This window comes from Amphibalanus amphitrite, unplaced genomic scaffold (genome assembly GCF_019059575.1).
Source record: "Amphibalanus amphitrite isolate SeventyFive unplaced genomic scaffold, NRLGWU_Aamphi_draft 000377F_arrow, whole genome shotgun sequence".
Taxonomy (NCBI): Eukaryota; Metazoa; Arthropoda; class Thecostraca; order Balanomorpha; family Balanidae; genus Amphibalanus; species Amphibalanus amphitrite.
Window position 1 is genome coordinate 516,432 of NW_024881871.1, and position 13,600 is coordinate 530,031.

A 13,600-nucleotide genomic window follows, 5' to 3' on the forward strand; every position below is an offset into this window, starting at 1 on the left:
TCTCGGCATCCTCACTAGATTCATATAACGGATATGGTTGTTAACCTGCCATTTGTTTGGGTGTCTTTTACTTTTCTTTCTTCTTGTATTGGTGGGAGAATCCGATCGATCGATGAACAGTGAACTCTGAATTACAGTTAATCTCCCCCGTAGTGTTTTGCTCGTTGGACGGGGACTGGAGCGTGGGGCACTTATTTACGTCCAAGCTGAGAGAGAGACTGACATATAGCTCGAATGGCTATGGTTCATAAGCGCCTTGCTGTGGTGTGTGAAATGTGCGTGTGAGGTAGCGTTCCACGCGTCGCTGACGCCGTCTCTGCCCACAGCGGCCGTCTGGGCGACTCCCTGCCGAGCAGCGGCCGCTCGGGCGAGCTCACACCTGAGGAGGTGGAGGGCGCCGACCTGCTGCTGAATCTGGCCGGTATCTCGCGCTCCCAGTCGCCGCAGCCGGTGCCCGCAGAGCCGCCGCGCCGCCGGCCGGGCAGACCGCGCGGCCGCGGCCGGCCACGGTAGACCGGGGCTGAGGGTGTTTGGACTCGCCATCTTCGTTAGGACATCGAGAGTGCAGTTCCGAGAATTATGTGTGGTGCTAGAGTGAAGACACGAGGACCTGCAAAATCATGTGTGAGACGCAATTTGGAGACCTGTATTATACAAAAGTGTATATTATGAAGCAGTGTGTGCCATGTATTGCTGAAGATCTATTGCAAAGTTGTGAGGGCTTTCTGTTGAAGCAACTATCTTACTTTTTGTGTAATAGGATTGGGCATGTTGATCTGTGTGGGTATAGTTGTTACTCATGGACGAGCTGGTGCCGTGGAGGAGGACCAGAGTGTCTGGTGTGACGGACGGGGAGAGGAGGGGTGCAGGCCCACGAGGGGTCACGGTACGGCGGCCGACACTGCCGCCCACCGTGTGCCAAATCATTGAAAAGCAATGCTGGGACTTGTTGCATTTTTGGTCGTATGGCTGTCATACTGTGGGAGGATGAGATGTTTTTGTTTAAAGACGGAACTCGTTCTTTTTTAGACTGACTGTTTTGCTGCGTTGGATGCGAGGGTATCGTGTTTGTTACCAGATTGCGCTTTTATGTGACCGTTGTGGGTAGAAAATATGTAGCAAGCTCGTAACGACGGGCATAATAATACAATTTTCACTTGGCGTTTTGCAGTTTACTGCTTGTATCGGAAGCATTCGCGTCGTGTCTATTGTGAGTTGTTTGTTAAGATGTGAGCGAAGTCGTGTCGTCGTGTCGTAGGGAACACCCACCACGCATACACCGTGGTTGAAGTCATCGGAGATTTGTCTCATGGTGTCGTCACGTTTGAGCGGAAGCGTCTGTCTTTCTAAGTTTGGTGGCGTCCAAAACAAGCTTTCCACCTGCGGTAACTAGCGCGATTGTACTCGGAGCTCAACCAGCAGCTTTTTCCCTTTCATTTGTCTCTGGTCTTTTTTCTTCCGCTATCAGGACATGCCGGCCAATCCAACGGTCACAAGCACGCACATAATGTATGATTACTATTAAAAGTGTATTACGATGCTTGGAATGCTCCTTAATAATAGCTCGCAAAGAACATTTACCGTCTCTTGGCAGCCCCCCACTGGGTTCACAGCCCCACCCCATGCGTTCTCTGGACTTGAAAAATCCCATTGCACAATACAAATATACACAATGCTGTCAATCAACATTCGGCATTTTCCTTCCTTAGTAAACGCCGGAGTGCTCTTCAAGACGTTTCACTAGTATGCTATCAAATGTAGTGACAGACATTCACAAGGCAATGCCATTCGCCCAAGATTCTTGGATTTCACAATAACAACAGCCCGTCAATTGAGCGTCACGCCACATGTCTTTCGAGTCCGCTGCGGCACTTACACACATCAGCACGAGCAAGGAATCCTGAATCACAATTCACAAACCTCAAGTGGCACTTTCGTCGCGCACAGACAGCTACCGCGTCTGTCCCTTCACGGCGAGGGACCGAGAGCGCTGGTTCTGTCGCAGTCGCCTCAGCGCCTCCGCACGGCGCCGGTTCATCTCAGCCTTCTGTCGAGCCGGGTCGAGCGGCGCAGCTGCCGCTGGTGGTTTTGTTGCAGCGCGCTGTGTGCCAGTGGATGCGCTCTTTGCAGCTGCATTGGTCGTGGTGGGAGCCGCTGGAGCGCAGGTACCCCTGACAGCTGCCTGAGCGCCGTACATGCGAGTCCTCGGCGGCGCTACCTTCGCTGTTGCTGATGACGGCGACGTCTGTGAAGAGGACAGCCGGCCCGGCTGTGCCGTCCATCTCCCTCCGGTCTCTCCAGGCGGCCGGTGGTCAGGTGCCGACACCGTCCTCGGCAGACCTCGGCCGGCCGGCCGCGGCACGCTGGAGCCACTGCTCGCGCCGCTGGACGACGCCGAAGGCTCTCCGGCTCCGTCCAGGGCCTCGACCGGAATCTGACTGAAAATCTCGTCCTCGTCGTCCGGCATGGCTTCCATGACGAACGCGTTGAAGGACCTGCCGCGACGCACCGGCGACTCGGTAGCGGCCATCTCGGCCAGCTGGGTGCAGCGCAGCATAGACCGGTCTAGCTCGGGGTCGGACTCGATCTCTGGCGGCGCCCCGCTGTCGGCCTCCGGCTCCGACGGCGGCGGAGGCTGCTCCGGCCCCGGCTCACACTCCGGCTCCGGCTGCGGTTCACGCTCCGGCTCCGTTGTTCTGGTAGGCGTGTTAGGTGTGTTTGACTGTGTGCACAGCGTTTCGGCCCGCTCGAGCAGGGCCATCAGCTGCTGCTGCTGTTGCCGTGTGGCTCGGGCGGGCCGCCGCCGGCTGGCGGGCAGCAGCGGCGCCGGGGAGGCCACCAGCGGCGGCGGTAGCGGCGGCACGCGGTCGGCGGGACGGCCGGCGCTGCGGCGCATCTCCTCTATAGTCCGCCGCTGTGTCTCGTCCTCCCAGTACACCTCGCACGTCTGTGAGAGCGGCGGAGGACTGAAAGGGGACACGGGCGAGTCCCAGCACGAGTCTGTCGGCGGCGCGCGCAGCGGGGTGCCGTACGCCGAGCTGGAGGACGCCGCGCACACGGCCATCGGACTGGGACTGCATAGGCCGCGGTCCCGCCGCGACAGCTTGGTCCGGCCGCGCCTCATCACCGGAGTGGTGTCCATGGCTGGATGCCCGAGGCTCAGGGCTCAGACAGAACACCTGGGTGAGAAAGAAACTGAAGTTAGAAATGATCATTGATCATACATCAAATTTCCTGCTAGCCCTACAATTCTAGAATACAAGCTAGGTGCACAGATAAAAATTGAAACACTGTTTTCTTTTGCTTTCAGTACCTAATCAATATGGTCAAGGATTGAAAAGGTTAGGTCAACAGTTTTTTTCCTTTGTATTTCTATTTACTACTCACCTATTCATTTTTAATAGAGTTTGGTGCTTTCACAATAATATGGTGTTGTGAGACCACTTAAACTGATTGCAGAACAAACAGAATAGGTATTCCATAATATGAACAGTGAAATATAAAATGGAAGCAAGAGTTGTAGCCCAGCATAACAAGGATGAAAAATATATAGTAATAGGTAATTACCAATGTGTTTTAAGCATAATGTCATGCATCTGGATAAAGGAAACTTATGACCTTCCCAGTTCCCATTCATACTTGGTAGGTATGACAGAAAGCACTAAGGTCATAGATTTAGAAGAAACACCCCATTCACAGTCCTCTAAATAATGTAATCAAGCAGGTTCAAAGTGAGAAGAAGCACTTGGAATATACATAGAGATCACTCAACTCAAATGGAAGAGTTCATAAATAACTTTAACTGCGCCTGAGCTCCTTTGGGAGAGCCAATCATGAATTATGAAATTGACATTTGAGAGGGCTTGCCTGAATCAAAGCCCATGTGATAATCTCCACGTTGCAACTGAGCTAAATTGGGCAACAGTGGGGCAGGTGTGTTTCATTTTTGCAACCAAGGAGAGGTGCCGGTGGTTGTAGGTTTGTAGGTTGTAGGTTTGCGGACGCTTGAGCCTTGAAAACAAAACATGTGTTGCCGTTGGTGACTCCTCGGCCTGCCCCATAGCCCATGACTACCCTAAATTGTAGAAACGAAGGTTAAAAATTAACCAGCCTAGTTTAAGTCACTCACTGAAGAAATTTGGTTGTAAAATGTGGATATTATTTTGATCATTGCGCCAGCCGTGGAATGGAATCATCCCCACCCACATTGACGACTGTAGTGGGACTCATGTAATTTCAAACTAAAATATAATTACTGGAGGCTGCTGAGTTATTTGTTTTTCGGCTTTACCGTCACTTTGAAGCAAAATGTATCAAAAAAATAAATGTGAAAACGCACCTGGCTTACCTACCTCCCGCGCGCCAAAACATTCATCATCGCGCCACAAATGTAACCAATTTACCAAAGGCAGCGTTCAAGGTTACAAGAAATAATCTGGAGCACTTCTAAAACGCTTGTTTCATGAATGACGTCATAAAAAATGTATGAATAAAATGAAAAATATAGCTAATGACGAGGCGGAGCTTGGTATCTTGCGAGGCGTACTTTGTAGAATTTGGGCCATATTGATGTCACCTCTCATCAAAGTTCAAGTTGAAACCTAAATCAGAAACACTGTGCTTGCACTGTGCAGTCATACAGAGAGAGAGAGCTGTGGTTGTGTTGTGCTTGTATAAGATTGGCAATGCTCACACTATGCACACAGTGAAGGAGAGCTTGGATGCTGGGCTGTGCAAGAATTAACAAATATTTTTTATTTACAGGTTACAGGTTATGGCACCACCAGTGAGACTGTATGACGCTCATTTTATCCCCTTGCCCTCTCAGGGCAATGTATACAGTCTTGCTTTCTTGCAAGTGGAACGAGGGGTTACGAAGGTGCTTGTAGCATCACTCAAAAGAAAGGTAAGACATTTTCTGTTGTCCTCCTCCTTCATATCAAGTGTCAAAGCATTACTGAGCCACATATCACAAATTTATCGATTGTCATATTTATTATGATTTGCAGAAGCAGCATGTCCTTTCCAACTGTGTTAGGTAAGGTACCATTTTTTAGGCTGTGTGCCTTTGACATTTTGAAGGAATATTGTGCTAGAATGTGGTCAATTTTATTTCATGTTTTGTATATCTATTGGCATAACTATGAAGTAATTGCAGACTGCAGTGAAGGCCATTTATATGCTTTTGCTTTGTGATGGTGGCCATGTTTGTAAATTCCTAATCCTGATAATTGCAAGTGGTGCCATCTATTGTGAGAGATTGAGTTGCTATTGCTGGCTGGTTTTGGTCACTGCAGCCCATTTTCTGCACAAAAGTTGACAGAATAAATCTCTTATTATGAGAAACTGCAGGTAAAGATGTAGCAGCTTCTCTCCAAAAGTTTAGGGTGGTTGCTCCAGTAGTCTTCTGAGACATCTTGGCACCCTTCTAAGAGGTCTCCAGATCCCACCCAATCCTAAAGGCATTTACTCACCGTCAGACTCAGCTACTCCTTTTGAAAGGGGACCTCCCATTAAGTCAGAGGCATTATCAAGAGAATTTGCTCTGTATGGCTTTATATGTCTTGGACAAACTTCCTTAGTCAGAAGTTGACTTCTGTTGATCTCATCTGTTGGTGCACCCATTGATGTAGTTGTTGCTAGTGTCCCCTTGGGTACTCATTTAGCTAAGGGGCTCTTGTTGACCAAAGACAATTGTTAGGAGGCCAACCAGTCTGTATCCTGCAGCTGCGGTGGGTCCGCGACTCCGCGCAGATGACGTCTGGTAGTTCATGGTGGGCGTCAGCTTCACTCAATATACCCTGGGCGTCAGCGACGGCCGGGGATCAGAGCAGCACGTGCTCCGACAAATTGGCCACCTCTCGACTGAGGTACTTACCAGGATGTCCTATATACCCTGCTTACGCACCCTGCCTACCACGGCTCTGCGGGCGTCCGCGTACCGTCGAGGGCAGCGGTCGAACCGGTAGAATTGTGATGAAGATTGCCTCCAGTGACCCGCCGTCAGCTGATTTCCGAACCGGCTCCCCGGGAAGGGGAGGGGCGGCTTACTGCTAAAGGTGGTCCGGAATCGAGCTATATGTCTCGCCACCGTCCGGTGGTCGCAAATCCCATGGCCCGAGTCAGCGACCAAGCGTCCGCGGATACGACTCCTTGGGACAGGCGGCCAGGTTTCATATGTCGTTCGCGTAATTGTTTTCCGTGATAACTTGCGTGCTAAAACCTACCGTAGGACCATATTCCAGTGATTAACGAAATCTGGGATGATCCTCCACGTATCGGCACATTGGCGGAGGTTTGGGCGGCAGCTTCACCGCTCGGCTGCATGCTCGGGACGGCTTTCTAAACTCCTGACTGTATAAACGTGGGTCGGTCTGAATGTACCCTTGCCTGGTGTTTTTTTTTCTTTTTTTTTGTACTGAACCAGGCGATAATTTGTTTTCAGGTCTACTCCTTGGAGTACGTGCAGGATGACCGTGGCTTCCTCCACCCGACCGTCAACGAGATCCCCTTCACCTACCTGCCGGAGGGGTCCGAAATCATATCAGTCGATGCATTCAACAAGAGTGAAAACAAAGAGGAAATGGTGGTCGGACTGGCCATTATCAAAGTGAGGTCGTGGTTTTTGAATTTAATCCGGGAGGTTGAGTGAGAGACGGGGTGCTTGTGGGCCTTGTTACTGCGCTTAGCAATTAAAGTGTCGTTTAGGAGGGCTTGAAGGCAGACGGTTCGAGTTGGAAGAGGAGCGGATCGTTTAACCCGCGTAATAACATTTATCCAGCTGAAAAGACGTTGGAGTTAAGAGGACTGTGCCGTTATATTCTAACGGTGTTCGATTAATATGTCGGAGTATAACGGTGAACTGGGCGAGAGCATACCGTTGTGTGGTGTCGTCCCCTACAAGTTAACGAACGCCGTGTATATTTGGCCTTCAACTGAACATTCGCTCCCACGTTCCTCTCTGATCACCAGGACGTGGACCGTTCGGACGGCAAGACGTCGCAGTACCTGAACATCTACAGCGACTGGGAACCCGAGTTCGGCGCCAGTCTGCTGGAGACGCTGGCGCAGAACTGGCGACACGTCGAGCTCGAATTCATACCGTACCAGCTGCAGCACGCCGTCGTCGAAATCAACGGCATTTTGGACGTGAGTTGGATGAGTTCGTCGCCAGAGACGTGTAAAAAAAAGAAATGAAAAAATGTTACATGGGTGTGTTTCCTTTGTCATCGAAGGAAAGAGACGTGGCTTTGTGGACATTTGATGCGTTGATGGTCTATTGCATATTTTATTATACGACTATATAGCAGGGTTTGGTGTTTGTATATTTGTTCATGAACAGTTCGTGAACAATGTTTGTTTGTTTGTTTATTTGATAGTTTACGAATTTTGGCATTCAAGGTCACATGTTCACCAACGATTCTCTGTTCACGAACAGTTCGTGAACGTTCGTGAAGGTTCATGAACAAGTCATCATTTCTGATATCTTTGGAGCAACTGTTATCATACGGTGCCGACATGACTGCAGGCATGTTTTACATGTGAAAAATGCACCAGTCATATATCAAGCACATGGAATCATGATTCATAATTATTTTTGCAACGCTGAGGCTTAAATTGTGCATTTAAGACCTTGCATGACGTCATATAAGAAGCCACTAAGGTTGTTTGGTGCAGTTAGGAGCTTTTCGCTTATAACTTCCGGTCAAATTGAGCTAGCGAGTCGGTTGAGCCATCAATCGACTCAGAAAGAACTGCTACATCGAATGATATGCAGCATAACATCCTCCATGCAGCTTTGTGACCCGAGTGGCTTTGACCTGACCTTGACCTGAGGTCAACATACTAAAAAGACCTAATCCAAACAAAAAGCATATCATTCGACGCGCCTGGCCACGACGAGCACGATGGTGCCGCAATCGCGGCTCTGCCACCATTTGTGGCGAAGTTATGTACCAAAAACCAAACCCCTACTTTATGGCACTTGACCTGACCTCGGCGGTCACCGGTTGGTGTAAGACCTTGAAATCGGATACCAGTCGCTGTGGTTTGTAAAGACGTACACGCTGGCTTTTTCCGCAAGGTTCTATCTCAATTAGGAGCGAAATGGCTAAGGAGGGGGTCTTATCTACCCCCTCTTTACCGTGTTCGCGAACAGTTCATGAACGTTCGCGAACTGTTCGTTGTTTGTTAACCAAAATTTGACCGATGACGTCACTTGTTCGTGAACACTTTTGTTCGTGAACAGTTTGTTTATGTTTGTTTATTTGAAAAATTAAACAAACACCAAACCCTGCTATATAGTAGCAGGCTAGCCGCGAAGAGATCGGAATGCATTCAGCCTCACAGCCATGGATTGTCATATTCGATTCACCCTTGTTTCAAGCTGTTCATCTCGCCCAATTTCCCTCTGACCCTCTTCCGTGCCCCTTCCACAGACGTGTTTCCTGCTGAGCGGCAGCGATAAAAACATTCATCTGTACGTGGAGGACAAGCCGAACCAGAGCTTCCGGGAGGAGCCCCTCGAGCCGCTCTTCCCAGAGTTTGCCGACCTGCCCTCCATCGTCATGTGGACCAACTTCTACAAGGACATACCGGGAACGTAAGTTATAAAAATAGCACCTCTTATGCCTTATCTTTACGCTCGATCTGAAAAATACTCAGATATTGTTCTGTCGTCCAGCTATTTTTCTATTCATTTTTTGCTATCGTGTGTTAGATGACATTTCTCCCATGAGAAAGTAAATAAAACATTCCTCTAGCTGCGCTACTTTGCGTAGTAATGGTAAGCTAATTTATCGGCGATCACCAATTGTCTCCATGATGACCCATCGTAGCCCGAAATCCCATCGTTCTCACTCACGGCCCCTCCTCCGTTCGGCAGACGCATCACGGCGCTGGCCTGCGAGTGCGGCTACGTGCGTGTCAGCGTGGTGGACCTGGCCTCTCTGAGCGTCACGTTCGCCTGGTCCGCCACCCACGACAGCCCCATTACCTCCGTACGTCTGTTCAGCCTCGGCACCCGGTTGGAGACGCCCGGGTTTGTGTCTGCCGTGCTCCGGGAGCCGGCAGACGCGGCTGGCGGAGGCCCAGAGTCGCTTCATCTGCTGGTCACCAACGCTCTGTGGCCGTCAGTGGTGTACAGCGGGCTACCTCTGGCCGAGGGGGAGCCCCCGCCGCGACGTCACACGTTGGCGGAGAGTGATGTCAGTGATGTGGTGACGTGTAGCTGCGTGTGCGATATCAACATGGACGGCAGGAATGAGATCGTGCTGGGGACGTACGGACAGGTGAGTCGGAGATCGGAGAGGTGGTGGGGCGAGGACGAGGGCTGGCGACGTTCGGGGAGGGGTCGGGAGTCGGGAATGAATGCACAATGTTCGGGGTGGCGGATCGAATGGGTTCCTTGCCGTTTTTCATGAAGTTTTGGACATGTGATCAGACTAGAAGCTAGGATTTTTACTGAACACAGCAAACTGAGCGATCCTGTCAATTCATAATCAGTTGACAATTTCCTGACATCATAAACTCACTATTTCATTGTTTTTGTCTATCATTCCATGGCTTTCTCCAAAATCGAAGATCTGCGACATTCGCTTAGTTTTCTTACCTGTTTCTGTCCGCTGCGACAGGAGCTGCTGGTGTACAGCACCCAGGGCGACGAGTGGACGCAGATCTGGCGGTTCAGCTTCTCACAGCCGCTGCTGGCCGTCACCTACGTGGACCTCATCGGGGACGGCATCAACGAGCTGGTGGTGCTCACCAACCACGGACTGCACGTGCTGCAGGTGGGTCTTCAGCGCGTGTGTGGGCGAGCGGCGCCCCGCGGCCATGGCGACCGATCCTGCTGTTGGTATGGTGCGCTGCTGTTAGATGGCAGCATCGTAGCCAATTGGCTCTTTTGGGCCAGCCGACAGGACGTATCCGATGGTTTAGGTCACCCGTCATCGCTGTATAACTAGTCTGTTGGTCATTGTCGCATTTGTGGGTGTTCATCAGTGTGCGAAGACGAATAGCACAGAGAAAGCGAGTTTCAGTTGTGCTTGTGTCCATTTCATGATCGCACACCAAGCACAGGCCGGTCGCATAGTTGGCAAACCTCTCACTACCCTGCAACTTTCGCACTTTTGCTGCTTCTCACAGCAATATGATGAGGACGTCTTCCGTTCTTTTCGCGATTCCAGCCAAGACCGATTCCTTGTGAAAAGACCCCGTCGGCCTATTGGACTGCCTAGATTCTGGGGTTTTTGCTCGGCGGTTGTGACTTTCCTAAGCGAACTCCTGATAAAAGGTGACTGCGACATGATCAGTCTAGGGCAGTGGGTTATACGGAGTCCTGCTCCAGTCAAGGTAGCGTCTGGTATGTCTGGCTTAAGGCCGCCCCACACTGGACCTCGCATGCGGGTTGCGATTTTTTGGGTTTTCGGGTTTCTTTAAAATTAAGAAATATAGGTATGTATTATATGTTGAGTGACCCACACCACTATGTAACAAGCCAGTGTGCATGTTTTTAGCATGCGAGCCAACTTGCATCGCATTCCAAAAGTTGATTTTGAGTCAACTTTCGATTTTCCTCGCTGCAAGGGCTGCTAGTTTTGGTGTGTTTTGTTGAAGTCGAATTTTGGTTCGTTGTGCTGTTACTGCGATAATATGCAATTTTCTGAGGGTGTACCGGCTTCACTACATTCATGTAATGACCAGATAAGAGAATGGTTGTATAACTCCATGAATGAGTATTATACCCGCGAGCCCAAAACCCGCAGACCCGCAACCCGCATGCGAGGTCCAGTGTGGGGCGGCCTTAAAAACTGCACGACCCTATTCGTTGGATGTCGTGAAATGTGAGTGCAATCACCCCCCCCCCCCCCTCCCTCTGCGGCTATTGTCGGCTGGGTATTAGGCTACCAGGCGGTCATCTTTATGGAACAGCCACTGTTCATTGTCGCGGTGTCATCAGCATGTATGAATACTGACGTGCTTAGGTGGCCTCTTGGCGCCCGCTACACCGGTCTGCGTTTCCATCTGGCTAATGCACCCATTCCTAATGCAACCATTCCATCGAGTGCAAGATAACCACCGTAGTCGACGCTAAAGCCCTAATAAACAAACCTAATATTCGCCGCCTTTTTCATCATCACTATCTACGATTGTTTTTTTCATTTTACGTAACGAATATCAATCATCTTTGACAAAATAGTGCATGTCATCCCTCATGGCTCATTACGTCTGCATATTTCTGTCATGATGTCGGTACGAAAACGCTTTTTATTCTCGAACGATGATTGATTGCTGATTGAGTCTTAGGAAGCTTTAAGTCTTAGTGAGTTTAATGCCAGAATACTTACAGCGCGATATTGATCAGTCCTACTCGTCATTATTGTGGTGGCTTTCTCGTCTTATTCCTCTACCAAGGGGTAGGCTCATTACTCAATACTCAATACTCATTCTTCCCAGCGGTGTCATTTTGAATAGCTCAGCAGGACCCTTGTTTCTATTTTCGCTGGACGCACGACTGTGCTTGATTTTGAACGCATGCACCCGATATCTCAACCGTGCATATTCTGTTCTGTCGACAGCACGATACGCGCGAGGCGGCGGCGCTCTGTCTCCAGCGGCGACAGGAGCTCAGTGGTCTGACCGACGTTGAGCTGTCGCGTCTTCTGGACGCCGCGCTACGCCTGGCCTCACCAGAAGCTGAGACGGGCGCGTCAGATACCCCCGCCGGTGGGACCGCCGACCGGTCGGGTGATACAGCGGCCGATAAGACGGGCGATCCGGCGGGCGCAGATGACTCCCAGGCAGGTACTGTCCCGTCCTCTCTGTCTGCCCCATACAGCGGCAGCTCGGACAGCTGCCCGTCGTCGGACGATCCGGTCACCCCGACGTTCGGTCCGTCCATTAGCTGACAGGACGGTGACGGGTGTGAGCTGATGTGATCGAATGGCATTCCTTAGTTGTGAGACCGTATATCAGGGTTTGTAGTATAGTAAGGCAAATGTATCATTTCGCCATATATCAATGCATTGTCACAAGAAAAATACGAGTAGGTTAGTGGCATACCGTCAGCCCCGACATTCCATTGCTTTTGTAAGAGCTTAGCAACACTTAACAACATTCCCTGGTGTCCCGACAAAACAGTAGCCCCCCCCCCCCACACACACACACACACATGCACACCTACACACACGCCGCGCACATTACTTGCACGCCTCGCAAACGACATCACGCACTCGGACTAACGACACACTCGTAGCACATATTCGTGATCGTGTAATGTCTGGCTTGATGCCAGGTTCAGAGCTGCTGTTTCTCTGGCCAAGAATTTTGCCAATTGAAGTCTGTGAAGGTTCGGTTTTCGTTGGTGCAGTATCTCATTTGTCACTTCGCTTCTGTTTAAAGATCAAACAGTTATGTATGAAAAACGTGGTAGAAATTATGCAAGGCTAACCATACAACGATTATCACTATCCCAACCGATTCGAAACATGCTCATTGGGAAACAGGGGCTGGACAGCGAACACATGGGCCTTGTTTCCAACAGAAAAGTCACTCTTATCCGACCACAGTCAGTTCAGTGCTTTGTCCACAAATTGTTATTTACATATCAACAAAATTGCATTAACAAACGCATACGCTATCGAATACCCAGTCGCAACAGCGGCCGCCCGGGCAGCGACCACTTGACAATGGGCTCGGCATCATGATAAGGCTCGTGGTCAGGCGTTTTGTCTCGATAAACCTCCGTACTATAACATTCATATATTCTGCCGCCACCCACGACCCACTTGAAACCGGTCACACGGCCATCCTTGCCTATTTTTGTACTGCGTATGATTGTAAGCGTATGGCTATGTACATTGTGTAATATGTACATATGTATGTAGGGTATTTACGTGCACACCGTGTGTAATGTGCGAGTGTGAACCTTGTTTTTTATGGGTGGGCTGTGTGATCCGGGCATTTTCTTGTTCCAGTGATGAAAGTGTTCAGGGCCAGTGATATCGGTAATAACTGCGTTTCAGTGTCACCTCTCATAGGGTAGATAACTTGAATTTTGTGCTATGCGGCATGTGCAATGACGTGGACACTGGACTGTGTTTCTGTGCCTGTAGGATGACTGTAATTTGTAAGGAATTTGTAAGCCTCAAACGTAGCGCGTGTGATAAGAATTGTTTTATACTCCACGGGCAGAAACTGGTATACGTATGGCTACCACAGTTATATCACCCTTCTGTATGCTGCCTTGTTGTGTCAATAAAATGACACAATTTTGTGAACAACTGCATACTATTATTCAATCATGTTCATCACAAAAATGTGATATACTATTAAGTGTTTGCACATTTGACTGTACAGCGTCATTGCCTTCCGCAGCAATGCCGTGTAACTATTTTTACAAACTTTCAGACACCGTCTGTCCTCGCCATGGGGCACTCTGCACAGAGGTGCAGGGATCAGGGATGAATTAGGAAGGTGTGTCGAAACACCTCCCATCACCTGGGTGGGAATGTCGAAGCCCCCCCCCCCCCCCCCCCCCGGGATGCGGGTTAAGCCGACAACTGCCGACCGGGGATGTGGGGAGTATGTTTGCTGCAGCCGG

The 13,600-nt window shown here is 50.0% G+C and overlaps 3 protein-coding genes across 7 annotated transcripts in view; 2 read left to right on the plus strand and 1 right to left on the minus strand.

The window, feature by feature from the left end:
* Window positions 1–1,163, plus strand: part of LOC122389940 (forkhead box protein N3-like) — a 49,332-nt gene extending 48,169 nt beyond the window's left edge. Inside the window, exon 12 of the mRNA XM_043382449.1 lies at window positions 327–1,163. Within this exon, the coding sequence (XP_043238384.1) occupies window positions 327–513 (187 nt within the window). The 3' untranslated portion in view covers window positions 514–1,163. The remainder of the gene's footprint in view (window positions 1–326) is intronic.
* Window positions 1,164–1,514: 351 nt separating this feature from the next.
* On the minus strand, window positions 1,515–5,793 carry LOC122389944 (serine/arginine repetitive matrix protein 1-like). Of its 5 annotated transcripts, none has more exons than XM_043382454.1 (2): window positions 5,475–5,793; window positions 1,515–3,179 (listed from the first exon to the last, which is right to left on the minus strand). In XM_043382454.1, exon 2 carries the CDS (start codon window positions 3,140–3,142, stop codon window positions 1,952–1,954), a length of 1,191 nt encoding a protein of 396 aa, XP_043238389.1. In that variant the 5' UTR covers window positions 3,143–3,179; window positions 5,475–5,793; the 3' UTR covers window positions 1,515–1,951. The 5 variants fall into 5 exon arrangements, with proteins under 5 accessions (XP_043238389.1, XP_043238387.1, XP_043238390.1 ...); XM_043382452.1 differs by lacking the exon at window positions 5,475–5,793 and adding an exon at window positions 4,340–4,410; XM_043382455.1 differs by lacking the exon at window positions 5,475–5,793 and adding an exon at window positions 4,353–4,396.
* On the plus strand, window positions 4,492–13,285 carry LOC122389943 (KICSTOR complex protein kaptin-like). The gene is made up of 8 exons (XM_043382451.1): window positions 4,492–4,528; window positions 4,765–4,906; window positions 6,446–6,610; window positions 6,973–7,149; window positions 8,439–8,602; window positions 8,885–9,290; window positions 9,633–9,788; window positions 11,577–13,285. The coding sequence occupies exons 2-8, from the start codon at window positions 4,775–4,777 to the stop codon at window positions 11,904–11,906; spliced, it is 1,530 nt and encodes a 509-aa protein (XP_043238386.1). The 5' UTR covers window positions 4,492–4,528; window positions 4,765–4,774; the 3' UTR covers window positions 11,907–13,285.
* The last annotated feature ends 315 nt before the right edge of the window (window positions 13,286–13,600 follow it).

Bases quoted from the DNA above. Each gene is read 5' to 3' on its own strand.
- LOC122389943 (XM_043382451.1), top strand. From the start codon at position 4,775: ATGGCACCACCAGTGAGACTGTATGACGCTCATTTTATCCCCTTGCCC. The intron at 4,907-6,445 runs GTAAGACATTTT...ATTTGTTTTCAG, and splicing joins TAGCATCACTCAAAAGAAAG to GTCTACTCCTTGGAGTACGT. The intron at 9,789-11,576 runs GTGGGTCTTCAG...TTCTGTCGACAG, and splicing joins ACGGACTGCACGTGCTGCAG to CACGATACGCGCGAGGCGGC.
- LOC122389944 (XM_043382454.1), bottom strand. From the start codon at position 3,142: ATGGACACCACTCCGGTGATGAGGCGCGGCCGGACCAAGCTGTCGCGG.